This window comes from Heterodontus francisci, chromosome 27, assembly GCF_036365525.1.
Source record: "Heterodontus francisci isolate sHetFra1 chromosome 27, sHetFra1.hap1, whole genome shotgun sequence".
In the NCBI taxonomy this organism is placed as follows: Eukaryota; Metazoa; Chordata; class Chondrichthyes; order Heterodontiformes; family Heterodontidae; genus Heterodontus; species Heterodontus francisci.
Genome location: NC_090397.1, coordinates 7,032,409 through 7,047,208, shown reverse-complemented (window position 1 = coordinate 7,047,208; position 14,800 = coordinate 7,032,409). Strand labels below are relative to the sequence as shown.

The 14,800-nt window shown below is 44.5% G+C and overlaps 1 protein-coding gene across 5 annotated transcripts in view; it reads left to right on the top strand.

The window, feature by feature from the left end:
* The window catches only part of nedd1 (NEDD1 gamma-tubulin ring complex targeting factor), a 63,162-nt gene that overhangs the window by 12,909 nt on the left and 35,453 nt on the right, over positions 1 to 14,800 (top strand). For all 5 annotated transcript variants that reach the window (XM_068058755.1, XM_068058753.1, XM_068058754.1 and 2 more), the window contains exons 5-6: positions 1,032 to 1,172; positions 3,326 to 3,555. In XM_068058755.1, the coding sequence (XP_067914856.1) occupies positions 1,032 to 1,172; positions 3,326 to 3,555 (371 nt within the window). The remainder of the gene's footprint in view (positions 1 to 1,031; positions 1,173 to 3,325; positions 3,556 to 14,800) is intronic.

Here is a 14,800-nt window from a genome sequence, read left to right as displayed (position 1 = left end):
AATAAGCGGTTGGCTCTTAACTGCCCTATCAAGCTACTCAGTCAGGGCTACTAGGGATGGGCAATAAATGCCAGCCATCTCTTATAATACCACATGATGAATTTCAAACTGGACATTTTTTGGCTTGCGCCTTTTTGACGCATTAAGTTTCAGCTACAGAAACAGACAAATGCATTGAGTATTGTGTTGTGAAAGTTGTAAGAGATATTTTGATGAAAATCTCCGTTTGTGTCTGCAGCTTTGGAAATTAATTTTACATTGTATGCTTGGAATGTATTTTGTAGCATCTTTTTTTTTCTTTGTCTGTTTGTATAGAAGAATATGCTGCTTTAGTGTGAAAGTTTTAATTCCAATGCCAAAAATTGTTTATTTAAAGTTCCTTAGGATCAAATGCATGGACAAGATACTTAATTAAGATGAGCCACTCATGTCCTTTGTTATTACATAAAGATAAGCTAGTGATTAACAGTTCTGTACATTTCCTCCCTGTCAAATAAAGCAGATAAATAATTTGTTTGATTCCTACCCTCACCAAGTCTTTCCTTGCTCTGCTTCATAGAGAATAACGATGTAAAAGACAAAATATCTAGTTCTGGTTGTGGAATGTGTACTGTTAATGGAATCCAAGGTCTTTCTTTTTTAGAAGTAGATAAAGGACGGTCTGAGTCAAATCCCACAAAAGTAAATGCTCAGACTGCTTATGGGAGTAACTGACTCCACTAGATCAGAGAAGATATACAACAGATTGGAATTTTAATACCCCATCTATTTTCCCTTAGCATTGTAACATTTACCTTTCCATTCAGAGTAAGTGTTTTAGTGTTTGAGTGTCTTAAGGCATTCTATACCACTTCCAAATTGTGCACTATTTCCCTATATTCCGACTTGTTTGAGGAAGTTTAACAATACTTTGTTAGTGTTGCCTTCTTTTAACGTTTTGAGTTTAACAGATTTTTTTTTTACAATTTCCGTATCTAACAACAGCTTCCAATTTAATGGTGTTATATTAATCAACAATATGTGCATTACAGGATCACAGGGACGAAGTCAATAGTGTATGTTTCAATTGGAATGACCATTATATAGCTTCAGGTTCCCGTAGCGGTGATATTATTGTACATAGTGTTACAACTAATATTTCGAGCGCTCCATTTGGCCATGGTAAAACTCAGGTACGTATTTCTTCAACCAATGCTTTGAAGTTTAAAATTTTGTATATGCTCTTTCTCTACTTTTGAAAACTGGCAGAATATTGGCGAAAATGCGAAATGAGTTGTCTGATACAGTTTTCGGCTTGAGTGTTTGGTTCAAGAAGATATTAAAAATAATCTTGATTTGAGGTTTTATTGGGATAACTTACTGGATGCACTGCCTGAAAGGATGGTGGAAGCAGATAAGTAATTTTCAGAGGATTAATACTTGAAGCGAGAAAAATTGCTGGACTATAGGAAAGAGCAGGGGAGGGGGACAGCTCTTTCAAAGAGCCTGCATGGGCACAATGCATCGAATGGCCACCTTCTGTGCTGTATCATTCTATGATTCTAGATTTGAAACTGATTAATATGTAACTTTTATGTAATACTTGCTAAATGTTTTAAAACACGCCAATTGACTACCATCCCAAGCTTGATTTCAAATTAGGACATCAATTGCCTCTAAAGTTGTACCTATGCAGGAACTCACTTTCCACCTATGTGATGATATGCTCCCACTATTATTTCAGTTAGCTCCTTTCAGGAGCAGGGCATTAGACACTGATTTTTTATTTATTTACGGGATTGGAGATGAAATCTAGCCCAGACGACTTTGTTGAAAATCTCTCGTATCTGCTGGCTATCAGTGGCTTACATGAAATAAGGTTATGCACTTTCTTTGCATAAATAAAAGAGGTAACTTTATTTTGCCTGTTTTTATTTTATAGTAACAGTTTGTTAAAGTCTGTAATGAAGCATAGAAATTTACACTGTTACGTATTATTTGTAAAACGTGGGTAAAACGTCTTAAAAAAAAATTAAAGTTCTTTGTCTCCACCTTTGTCTTGTTGCTGAATCTATTGGCCTATCTTTACAAATGATTTAAGTAGGAGGGGAGAGGGAGGATGGAGAGCAGAGAAGTTCCTGGGGAAATCTCATTGCTGATTTTTTTTTTCCCCCTGTCAGCTGCTGCTCTCTGGGAGATAGTTATGTTTATATTTTAGTTTAGTTGAGTCCAAAAATAAACATTGCCGTATCAACTAAATTCAGAAAAGTATTCAACTAATTTGTTGTCTCCTCCCCATTCCTGTAAATAAACTATCAGAAAAGCTGTACATTAACTAGAAGTTCAAGTTGTTTGGCTTTACTTCAGTTAATGAGCACCACTTTCATCATTTTATTGCTCCCAACAAAATATTTTTAATGCTGATAACTGCAAAATCTGCACGTTAATCTGCCATCAAATTGGAACTATTGTCTGTTGCTATATATGGAACCAGAATGGCCCTACACAAATCAGATCAAAAAACTTAAATATAATTTGGGGCGGCACAGTGGCGCAGTGGTTAGCACCGTCGCCTCACAGCTCCAGCGACCCAGGTTCGGTTCTGGGTACTGCCTGTACGGAGTTTGCAAGTTCTCCCTGTGACCGCGTGGGTTTCCGCCGGGTGCTCCGATTCCTCCCACAGTCAAAGACTTGCAGGTTAGTAGGTAAATTGGCCATTGTAAATTGCCACTAGTGTAGGTAGAACAAAAGAACAAAGAAAATTACAGCACAGGAACAGGCCCTTCGGCCCTCCAAGCCTGCTCCGATCCAGATCCTCTATAGGTAGGTGGTAGGGAATATGGGATTAATGTAGGATTAATATAAATGGGTGGTTGTTGGTTAGCACAGACTCGGCGGGCCGAAGGGCCTGTTTCAGTGCTGTATCTATCTCTCTATAATTGAGCTTTCTTTTGTTTTATACTCCAATTAGTGACTTACTACAATCTGCTTAATGTATAATGTAAGACATTTATTAAACTATTTTGACCATGTATTTAACATCAGATTTTTTTCACAAATCAGATTGACTTTAAGCAGAAAGTGCTAGAAATGCTCAGCAAGTCGGGCAGCATCTGTGGAGAGAGGAACAGTTAATATTTCAGGTCGATGACCTTTCAGCAGAACTTTAAGCAGTACTCTTTGTCCCAATAAAACAATTAACTGATGAATTGACAAGTTAAATGCTAGAAAATTGCATAAAATTATTTTTCATGTTGGCTACAGTAAATCTCTCATTCTATTTCTCTTTCCTTTCATAGCTGCACATTTCAAGTGTTTCTGCTTGATTTTATTTTTCCTCTTTCAGCCAGTGCAAAACCTAAAGTATTCCATCTTTAAGAAAAATTTACTGGGAAGTGTCCATGACAGTGGGACTGTAACTCTTTGGGATGTTAATACACAACAGCCTTACCATACCTTTGAGAATGCTCACAAGGCTCCAGCTTCTGGACTATGCTTTTCACCAGTAAATGATTTGTTGTTTGCCACAGTTGGTTTGGATAAAAAGATAAACTGCTATGATTCATCCAGCAAGATGTGAGTATGTTTTGGGATGTTTGGCAGTTAGTTTACATAATTATGTATTGTCAGTACTAAGACCACTGCTTTTCTTGATATATGACTCATATTTGGGTGTACAGGACACAATTTCAAAGTTTGCAGGAGATGCAAAACTTGGATGTATCGTGAACTGCAGAGAGGATAGTAATAGACTTTGTGCAAATAGGCAAATTTAATGCAGAGAAGTGTGAAGTGATTCATTTTGGTAGGAAGGATGAGGAGAGGCAATATAAACTACCAGGGAAAATTCTAAAGAGTGCTGGAACAGAGACCTTGGGGTATATGTGCACAGATCATTGAAGGTGGCAGGACAGGTTGAGAAAGTGGTTTTAAAAAAAAAAGCATGGGATCCTGGGCTTTATAAATAGAGTACAAAAAGTAAGGAAGTAATGATGAGCCTTTATGAAACACTGACGTATTGAACATAGAACAGTACAGCACAGTACAGATCCTTCGGCCCACGATGTTGTGCCGAACCTTTAACCTACTCTAGGATCAAACTACCTACATACCCTTCATACTACTATCATCCATGTACCTATCCAAGAGTCGCTTAAATGTCCCTAATGTATCTGCTACTACCACCGCTGGCAGTGCATTCCACGCACCCACCACTCTCTGTGTAAAGAACCTACCTCTGACATCTCCCCAAAACCTTCCTCCAATCACCTTAAAATTATGCCCCCTGGTGATGGCCCTTTCCGCCCTGGGAAAAAGTCTCTGGCTATCCACTCTACCTATGCCTCTCATCATCTTGTACACCTCTATCAAGTCTCCTCTCGTCCTTCTTCGCTCCAATGAGAAAAGCCCTAGCTCCCTCAACCTTTATTCGTAAGACATGCCCTCCAGTCCAGGCAGCATCCTGGTAAATCTCCTCTGCACCCTCTCTAAAGCTTCCACATCCTTCCTATAATGAGGCGACCAGAACTGGACACCACACTATAGGAAAGATATGAAGGCTTTAGAGAGAGTGCAAAAAGGTTTTCTGGAATGGTTCCAGGGATGAGGAACTTCAGTTACATGGATAGATTGGAGAAGCTGGGACAGTTCTTCGAGAAGAGAAGATTGAGAGGAAATTTGATAGAGGTGCTCAAAATCATGAGGGGTCTAGACAGAGTAGATAGGGAGAAACTGTTTCCATTAGCAGAAGGGTCGAGAATCAGAGGATATGCTTTGAGGTGAATGGCAGAAGAACTAATGGCAACAGGAGGAAAACACAGCGAGTGGTTAGGATCTGGAATCCACTACCTGAGAATATCATGGAGGCAGGTTGAATTGTGGCTTTCAAAAGGGAAGTGGATAAGAACCTTAAAGGAAAATATTTAAAGGGCTACGGGGGATAGGCAGGGCGTGGAACTAGCTAAATTGCTGTTCCAGAAAGCTAACATGGGCTTGACAAGCCAAATGGCCTTCTGTGTTATAACCATTTTATGATTCTATGAAGTAAAGTGATCGTAAAGCACTATGGGTCAAATCTGGCAATTGACAAACCCACTGGAGAAAGTTTGGTACGTGAAGAAGTTAGTGGTTTTGGTGATGATGTGGGTACATGATGGAAACTTCATCTCGGGGTGAAACACAACACCAAGGATGCACTTTGGAAGATAGTAGTCAGAACACGTAGCAATATGCCAAGAGTGTACACAAAAAACTGGTTATTGATTAAGACAGAGGTAGGGCAAGATTTTAACTCATTCAAAGCCCACTCACTCAAAGTTCAAATCAGGTCTTTAGTGTTAATCTGTCCCTTGTAGCCTTTCTTCATTCTTCAAAGTTACAGAATCCTCTACAAAACATGCCTAGTCATGCATTCTTGAATTGAAATTCAATGCAGAAAAGTGAGAGATGAAATGTTTAGCTCAAAGAATGAGGAGAGACCATACAGGATAATTGGTTGTGGTTGTTGGAGGCCAGTCATTTCAACCCCAGGACATTACTGCAGGAGTTTCTCACAATAGTGTACTTTTTTTTACTCATTCATAGGATGTGGGCGTCGCTGGCTAGGACAGCATTTATTGCCCATCCCTAATTGCCCTTGAAGGTGGTGGTGAGCTGCCGCCTTGAACCTTGTGGGTAGGTACACCCACAGAGCTGTTGGGAAGGGAGTTCCAGGATTTTGACCCACTGATCGTGAAGGGACGGCAATGTAGTTCCAAGTCAGGATGGTGTGTGGCTTGGAGGGGAACTTGCAGGTGGTGGTGTTCCCATGCACTTGCTGCTCTTGTCCCTTCTAGGTGGTAGAGGTCGTGGGTTTGGAAGGTGCTGTCTAAGGGGCCTTGGTGCATTGCTGCAGTGCATCTTGTAGATGGTACACACTGCTGCCACTGTGCATCAGTGGTGGAGAGAGTGAATGTTGAAGGTGGTTGATGGGGTGCCAATCAAGCAGGCTGCTTTGTCCTGGATGGTGTCAAGCTTCTTGAGTGTTGTTGCAGTTGCACCCATCCAGGCAAGTGGAGGGTATTCCATCACACTCCTGACTTGTGCCTTGTAAATGGTGGACAGGCTTTGGGGAGTCAGGAGGTGAGTTACCTGCCGCAGGATTCCTAGCCTCTGACCTGTTCTTGTAGCCAACGCTGATCTAGTTCAGTTTCTGGTCATTGGTAACCCCCAGGGATGTTGATCGTGGGGGATTCAGCGATCGTAATGCCAATGAATGTCAAGGGGCGATGGTTAGATTCTCTCATGTTGGAGATAGTCATTGCCTGGCACTTGTGTGGCACGGATGTTACTTGCCACTTATCAGTCCAAGCCTGCATATTGTCCAGGTCTTGCTGCATTTCCACAAGGGCTACTTCAGTATCTGCGGGGTTGCGAATGGTGCTGAACATTGTGCAATCATCAGCGAACTTCCCCACTTCTGACCTTATGATTGAAGGAAGGTCATTGATGAAGCAGGTGAAGATGGTTGGGCCTAGGAAACTACCGTGAGGAACGCCTACAGTGATGCCCTGGTGCTCAAATGATTGACCTTCAACAACCACAACCATCTTCCTTTGCGCTAGGTATGATTCCAACCAGAGGAGAGTTTTCCCCCGATTCCCATTGACTCCAGTTTTGCTCGGGCTCCTTAATGCCATGCTCGGTCAAATGCTGCCTTGATGTCAAGGGCAGTCACTCTCACCTCACCACTTGAGTTCAGCTCTTTTGTCCATGTTTGAACCAAGGCTGGAATGAGGTCAGAAGCTGAGTGGCCCTGGTGGAACCCAAACTGAGCAGATTATTGCTAAGCAAGTGCCGCTTGCTAGCACTGTCAACGACACCTTCCATCACTTTACTGATGATTGAGAGTAGACTGATGGAAAAGTAATTGGCTGGGTTGGTTTTGTCATGCTTTTTGTGCACAGGACATACCTGGGAATTTTTCCACATTGCTGGGTAGATGCCAGTGTTGTAGCTGTATTGGAACAGCTTGGCTAGGGGCGCGGCAAGTTCTGGAGCCCAGGTACTATTGCCGGAATATTGTCAGGGCCCATAACCTTTGTCATATCCAGTGCCTTCAGTCATGTTTTGATATAACGTGGATTGAATCGAATTGGCTGAAGACTGACATGTGATGCTGGGGACTTCAGTAGGAGGCTGAGATGGATCATCCACTCAGCACTTCTGGCTGACGATTGCTGCAAATGCTTCAGCCTTATCCTTTGCACTGATGTGCTGGGCTCCCCCATCATGGGGGATGGGGATATTTGTGGATCCACCTCCTCCAGTTAGTTGTTTAATTGTCCATCATTCACGACTGGAGGACTGCAGAGTTTAGATCTGATCCGTTGGTTGTGGGATTGCTTAGCTCTGTCTTATCACATGCTGCTTATGCTGTTCGGCACGCAAGTAGTCCTGGGTTGTAGCTTCACCAGATTGACACCTCATTTTGAGGTATGCCTGTTTTTTTCTTTTGCTGCTCCTGACATGCCTCCTGCACTCTTCATTGAACCAGGATTGATTACCCAACTTAATGGTAGGGTGGGGGATATGCAGGACCATGAGGTTACAGATTGTGTTTGAGTAGAATTCTGCTGCTGCTAATGGTCCACAGCACCTCATGGATGTCCAGTTTTGCATCTGTTCAAAACCTATCCGATTTAGCACGGTGGTAGTGCCACACAACATGATGAAAGGTAGCCTCAATGTGAAGACGGGACTTGGTCTCAACAAGGACTGTGCGGTGGTCACTCCTACCAATACTGTCATGAACATATGCATCTGCGACAGGCTGATTGGTGAGGATGAGGTCAAGTATGTTTTTCCCTCTTGGTTCCCGCACCACATGCCACAAACCCAGTCTCGTAGCTATGTCCTTTAGTAATTGTGCTGCCGAGCCACTCTTGGTGATGGACGTTGAAGTCCCCCACCCAGAGTACATTCTGCGCCCTTGCCAGCCTCAGTGCTTCCTCTAAGTGATGATCAACATGGAGGAGTACTCCGCTGAGGGGGGCGCGGTAGGTGGTAATCAGCATGAGGTTTCCTTGCCCATGTTTGATTTCATGGGGTCAGGCGTCGATGTTGAGAACTCCCAGGGCAATTTCCTTTCATCCTGTATACCACTGTGCTGCCACATCTGGTGGGCTTGCCCTGCAGGTGGAACAGGACATACCCAGGGATGGTGATAGTGCTGTCTGGGACATTGGAAGGTATGATTCTGTGAGTATGTGTGTCAGGCTGTTGCTTGACTAATCTGTGGGACAGCTCTCCCAACTTTGGCACAAGCCCCCAGGTGTTAGTAAGGAGGACTTTGCAGGGTCGTCTGGGCTGGTTTGTCGTTGTCATTTCCGGTGCCTAGGTGGCTGCCGGGTGTTCCGTCTGGTTCCATTTCTTATTGACTTTGTAGCGGTTTGATGCAACTGAGTGGCTCGCTCGGCTCAACCATCTTCAGCTGTTTCATCAATGACCTCCTCCTCTTCAGGTCAGAAGTGAGGTTGTTCACTGATTGTACAATCAGTGCCATTCTCAACTCCTCAGATACTGAAGCAGTCCGTGTCCATATGCAGTAAGACCGGGACAGCATTCAGGTTTGGACTGATAAGTGGCAAGTAACATTCTCACCACACAAGTGCCAGGCAATGACCATCTCGAGCAAGAGAATCTCTCCTTTATGTTCAATGACATGACCGTCACTGAATCCCCCCACTATCAACACCCTGGGGTTACCATTGAGCCAAGACTTAACTGGACCAGCTACACACGTACTGTGGCTACAAGACCAGGGCAAAGGCTGGGAATTCTGCAGCGAGTAACTTACCACCTGCCTCCCCAATGGCTGTCCACCATCTACAAGGCACAAGTCAGGAGTGTGATGGAATACTCTCTACTTGCCTGGATGGGTGAAAATCCGACAATGCCGAAGACGCTCGACACCATCCAGGACAAAGCAGCCCACTTGATCACCTCATCCACTGCTTTAAACATTCACTCCCTCCACCACTGACACACAGTGGCAGCAGTGTGTACCATCTACAAGATACACTGCAGCAATGCACCAAGGCTCCTTCGACAGCACCTTCCTAACCTGCAACCTCTACCACCTAGAATGACGAGGACAGCAGATGCATGAGAACACCACCTGCAAGTTCCCCTCCAAGTCACACACCATCCTGACTTGGAACTATATTGCCATTCTTTCACTTGCTGGCTCAACATCCTGGAACTCCCTCCCACAGCACTGTGGGTGTACTCACACCAGATGGACTGCAGCAATTCAAGAAGGCAGCTCACCTTCTCAAGGGCAATTAGTGATGGGCAATAAATGCTGGCCTTGCCAGTGACAAGGCCCACATCCCATGAAACAAAACAAAAAAATTGGTACAATTTTAACGACTGTGCAGGAACAGATACCTGGGGGGATTCATGCACAGATTTTTGTGCACAATGTAGTTAATAAAACATATGAGATTCTGGGCTTTATAAGTAGAGGCATAGAGTACAAAATCCAACAAGCTTTGCTAAACTTACATGTTCGGCCCAGGTGGAGTATTATGTCCAATCCTGCGCACAACACTAAGAGGGATTCAAAGGCTTTGGAGAGGATATAGAAGAGATTTATTAGAATGGTTCCAGGGATGAGGGTTTGCAGTACGTGGCTAGATTGGAGAAACTTCATAGAATCATCGAGGCATAGTCATTTACGGCACAGAAGGAGGCCATTTGGCCCTTCGAGTCCATGCCGGCTCTCCACCGAGCTATTCAGTTAGTTCCACTCCCTGGCTTGATCCCCATAGCCCTGCAAGTCTATTTCTCTCAGGTGGCCACACAACTTCCTCTTGAAGTCATTGATTGTCTTTGCCTCCATCACCCTCCTCTCCTTCGAGCAGAGAAGGCTAAAGGGACATTTCATAGAGGTGTTTAGAATCCTGACTGGTTTAGGTAGAGTAAATAAAGAGAAACTTACCAGTGTCTGAAGGGTCAATAACTAGAGGGCACAGATTAAAGGTGATTGGCAAAGAACCAGAGACAGATGAAGAAAAACTTATATTTTACACACGAGCGGTTAGCATTTCGAATGCACTGTCTGAACAGGTGGCAGGTATAGATTCGATAGTAGTTTTCCAAAGGAGATTGGATAAATAGAGAAAAAATTGCAGGGATTTGGGGAAAGAGCAGGGAGTGGGGCTAACTGGATTGCTTTGTGAAAGAGCCAGTGCAGATTTGCTGGGACGGATGGCCTCCTCCTGTGCTGTATTATTCTAAGACGACTTCTTTGGCCTCCTTGTCTCGAGAGACAATGGGTAAGCGCCTGGAGGTGGTCAGTGGTGTGTGGAGCAGCGCCTGGAGTGGCTATAAAGGCCAATTCTAGAGTGACAGACTCTTCCACAGGTCCGAGTATCTTGTCACTAGTAAACAATCCAAAGCCTGTGGAAAATCCAACCACTTTGCTCATATTTGTTGTTCATCAGTAAAATCAACTACTGAGACCAATACCAACTGAAGGATGCCACAGATGCATACCATAGCAAAAGGGTGGGAGAATGTAACCAAAATAAAGACAGATGATCCTGACTGTACTTTTGTCCTCTCTCTCAGACACAGCAAACAGCCACATGTGACAGTGACCATTGGCTGTCGGACGTAGATTCTCTCATAGATACAGGAGCATCTGTCAATGTCATAGGAGACAAAACATTCATTGATGAAGGAAGAGCAGTAGATGTGGTGTATATGGATTTTAGCAAGGCGTTTGATAAGGTTCCCAATGGTAGGCTCATTCAGAAAGTAAGGAGGCATGGGATTCAGGGAAAGTTGGCTGTCTGGATACAAAATTGGCTGGCCCAGAGAAGTCAGACGGTGGTAGTAGATGGAAAGTATTCAGCATGGAGCTCGGTGACCAATGGTGTTCCACAAGGATCTGTTCTGGAACCTCTGCTCTTTGCGATTTTTATAGATGACTTGGATGAGGAAGTGGAAGGCTGGGTTAGCAAGTTTACCAATGACACGAAGGTTGCTGGAGTTGTGAATAGTGTGGAAGGCTGTTGTAGGTTGCAACGGGGCATTGACTGGATGCAGAGCTGGGCTGAGAAGTGGCAGATGGAGTTCAACCTGGAAAAGTGTGAAGTGATTCATTTTGGAAGGTCGGATTTGAATGCGGAATACAGGCTTAAAGACCGGATTCTTGGTAGTGTGGAGGAACAGAGGGATCTTGGGGTCCATGTCCATAGATCGCTCAAAGTTGCCACCCAAGTTAATAGGGTTGTTAAGAAGGCGTATGGTGTGTTGGCTTTCATGAACAGGGGGATTGAGTTTAAGAGCCGCGAGGTTATGCTGCAGCTCTGTAAGGCCCTGGTTCGACCACACTTGGAATATTGTGTTCAGTTCTGGTCGCCTCATTATAGGAAGGATGTGGAAGCTTTAGAGAGGGTGCAGAGGAGATTTACCAGGATGCTGCCTGGACTGGAGGGCATGTCCTACGAAGAAAGATTGAGGGAGCTAGGGCTTTTCTCATTGGAGCGAAGAAGGATGAGAGGTGACTTGATAGAGGGGTACAAGATGATGAGAGGCATAGATAGAGTGGATAGCCAGAGACTTTTTCCCAGGGTGGAAAGGGCTATCAGCAGGGGGCATAATTTTAAGGTGATTGGAGGAAGGTTTCGGGGAGATGTCAGGTTCTTTACACAGAGAGTGGTGGGTGCGTGGAATGCACTGCCAGCGGTGGTGGTAGAAGCAGATACATTAGGGACATTTAAGCCACTCTTGGGATAGGTACATGGATAATAGTAGAATGAAGGGTAGGTAGTTAGTTTGATCTTAGAGTAGGTTAAAGGTTCGGCACAACATCGTGGGCCGAAGGGCCTGTACTGTGCTATACTTTTCTATGTTACTGCAGAAAAATTTGTTTGTCGGGGCTGTTACACAGTTGGCTCTCTCTTTGTGCCTCTGTCTTTTTTCCTGCCAACTGCTAAGTCTCTTCGACTCGCCACACTTTAGCCCCACCTTTATGGCTGCCCGCCAGCTCTGGCGAACGCTGGCAACTGACTCCCACGACTTGTGATCAATGTCACAGGACTTCATGTCGCGTTTGCAGACGTCTTTAAAGCGGAGACATGGACGGCTGGTGGGTCTGATACCAGTGGCGAGTTCGCTGTACAATGTGTCTTTGGGAATCCTGCCATCTTCCATGCGGCTCACATGGCCAAGCCATCTCAAGCGCCGCTGACTCAGTAGGGTGTATATGCTGGGGATGTTGGCCGCCTCGAAGACTTCTGTGTTGGAGATACGGTCCTGCCACCTGATGCCAAGGATTCTCCGCAGGCAGCGAAGATGGAATGAATTGAGACGTCGCTCTTGGCTGACATACGTTGTCCAGGCCTCGCTGCCATAGAGCAAGGTACTGAGGACACAGGCTTGATACACTCGGACTTTTGTGTTCCATGTCAGTGCGCCATTTTCCCACACACTCTTGGCCAGTCTGGACATAGCAGTAGAAGCCTTTCCCATACGCTTATTGATTTCTGCATCTAGAGACAGGTTACCGGTGATAGTTGAGCCTAGGTAGGTGAACTCTTGAACCACTTCCAGAGCGTGCGCGCCAATATTGATGGATGGAGCATTTCTGACGTCGTGTCCCATGATGTTCGTTTTCTTGAGGCTGATGGTTAGGCCAAATTCATTACAGGCAGCCGCAAACCTGTCGATGAGACTCTGCAGGCACTCTTCAGTGTGAGATGTTAAAGCAGCATCATCAGCAAAGAGGAGTTCCCTGATGAGGACTTTCCGTACTTTGGACTTCGCTTTTAGACGGGCAAGGTTGAACAACCTTCCCCCTTGTGTGGAGGAAAATTCCTTCTTCAGAGGACTTGAACGCATGTGAAAGCAGCAGGGAGAAGAAAATCCCAGAAAGTGTGGGTGCGAGATCACAGTCCTGTTTCACGCCACTCAGGATAGTAAAGGGGTCTGATGAGGAGCCACCATGTTGAATTGTGCCTTTCATATTGTCATGGAATGAGGTGATGATACTTATTAGCTTTGGTGGACATCCAATCTTTTCTAGTAGTCTGAAGAGACCACATCTGCTGACGAGGTCCAAGGCTTTGGTGAGATCAATGACAGCAACGTAGAGGGGCATCTGTTGTTCGCGGCATTTCTCCTGTATCTGACGAAGGGAGAACAGCATGTCAACGGTCGATCTCTCTGCACGAAAGCCACACTGTGCCTCAGGGTAGATGCGCTCAGCCAGCTTCTGGAGCCTGTTTAGAGCGACTCGAGCAAAGACTTTCCCCACTATGCTGAGCAGGGAGATTCCACGGTAGTTGTTGCAGTCACCCCGGTCACCTTTGTTTTTATAGAGGGTGATGATATTGGCATCGCGCATGTCCTGAGGTACTGCTCCCTCGTCCCAGCACAGGCATAGCAGTTCATGTAGTGCTGGGAGTATAGCAGGCTTGGCACTCTTGATTATTTCAGGGGTAATGCTGTCCTTCCCAGGGGCTTTTCCGCTGGCTAGAGAATCAATGGCATCACTGAGTTCCGATTTTGTTGGCTGTGTCCAGCTCATCCATGACTGGTAGAGGCTGGGCTGCGTTGAGGGCAGCCTCAGTGACAGCATTCTCCCTGGAGTACAGTTCTAGGTAGTGCTCCACCCAGCGGTCCATTTGTACGGAATATATGATCTTTGTCAAAAGTAGACTAGTCTTTCAAGTAGAATTACCCTAACTTATGAGATGTCACAGGGCATTCAACAGTTTTTCAAATTGCTAGCAGATGGTAGGCAGCAAATGAGTAAGGCTCTCATCTAGTGCTATCTGTTGGTAGAAGAAAATTGTTTGTGCGTCATATTATGATTTGTTGAAGTGGTGTTTTAGGGACCCATTTATGAATCCAAAAATTTGCTGCCTGTATCCGAAATTGCACAAAGTCGTGTTCACCTATCACCCCTGTTCTTCCTGACCTACATTGACTCCTGGTCCAGTAGCAACTTGGTTTTAAAATGCTCATCCTTGTTTTCAAATCCCTCGATGGTCTTACTCCTCATACAACTCTCCAAGATCGCAGTGCGCCTCCAGTTCTGGCCTCTTGCACATCCCAATTTCCTTCACTCCTCCATTGGCTGTTCTTTCAGCTGCTTCGGTCCTAAGCTCTGGTATTTCCTTCCTTACCCTCCCCACCTCTCCCCTCCATTAATATGCTTCTTAAAACATACCTCTTTGACCATGCTTTTGGTCATCTGTATTAATAGCTCTGGGGCTCGCTGTCAAGGTTTATGTGATTACATTCCTGTGAAGTGTTTTGGGAAGTTTTACTACATTAAAGGTGCTGTATAAGTGCAAGTTGTTTATCTATTTGGCATTGTGTGCCTTCAAAAACAAAAACTTTTCTAGAAATAACCATAAGCAGTAGCGTTCACTTGTCCGGAATATTGTGAAGGAACTCGTACTATAAATGTGAATGGGAAGAAGGCACGTAGGACTCTCTTGCCAGGGTATCATAGTCCGTCGAATATTTGAGTTGAGGGAGAAAACAATGGGCCATTTTGAGGTATCGAGCTGCTAGCAATCATGGAACTGTACCTAAGCATGGGTCATTGTCTTCGAGAGAGTGGGAGGAAAATTCATATATACTAAACATCTGAAGATACACAGTTCTATTAACATGGAGTTACAGTGCTTTCATTATGTCTAGCTTTAGCTCATGCAGGACCATGCATTGTATATATTCAAAATTAGCCGATTATTAAATGCAAAGAAGGTCAGATTATAAATCAATTCTTCACACTATTTATTTTTGGGGTAAAAATAAG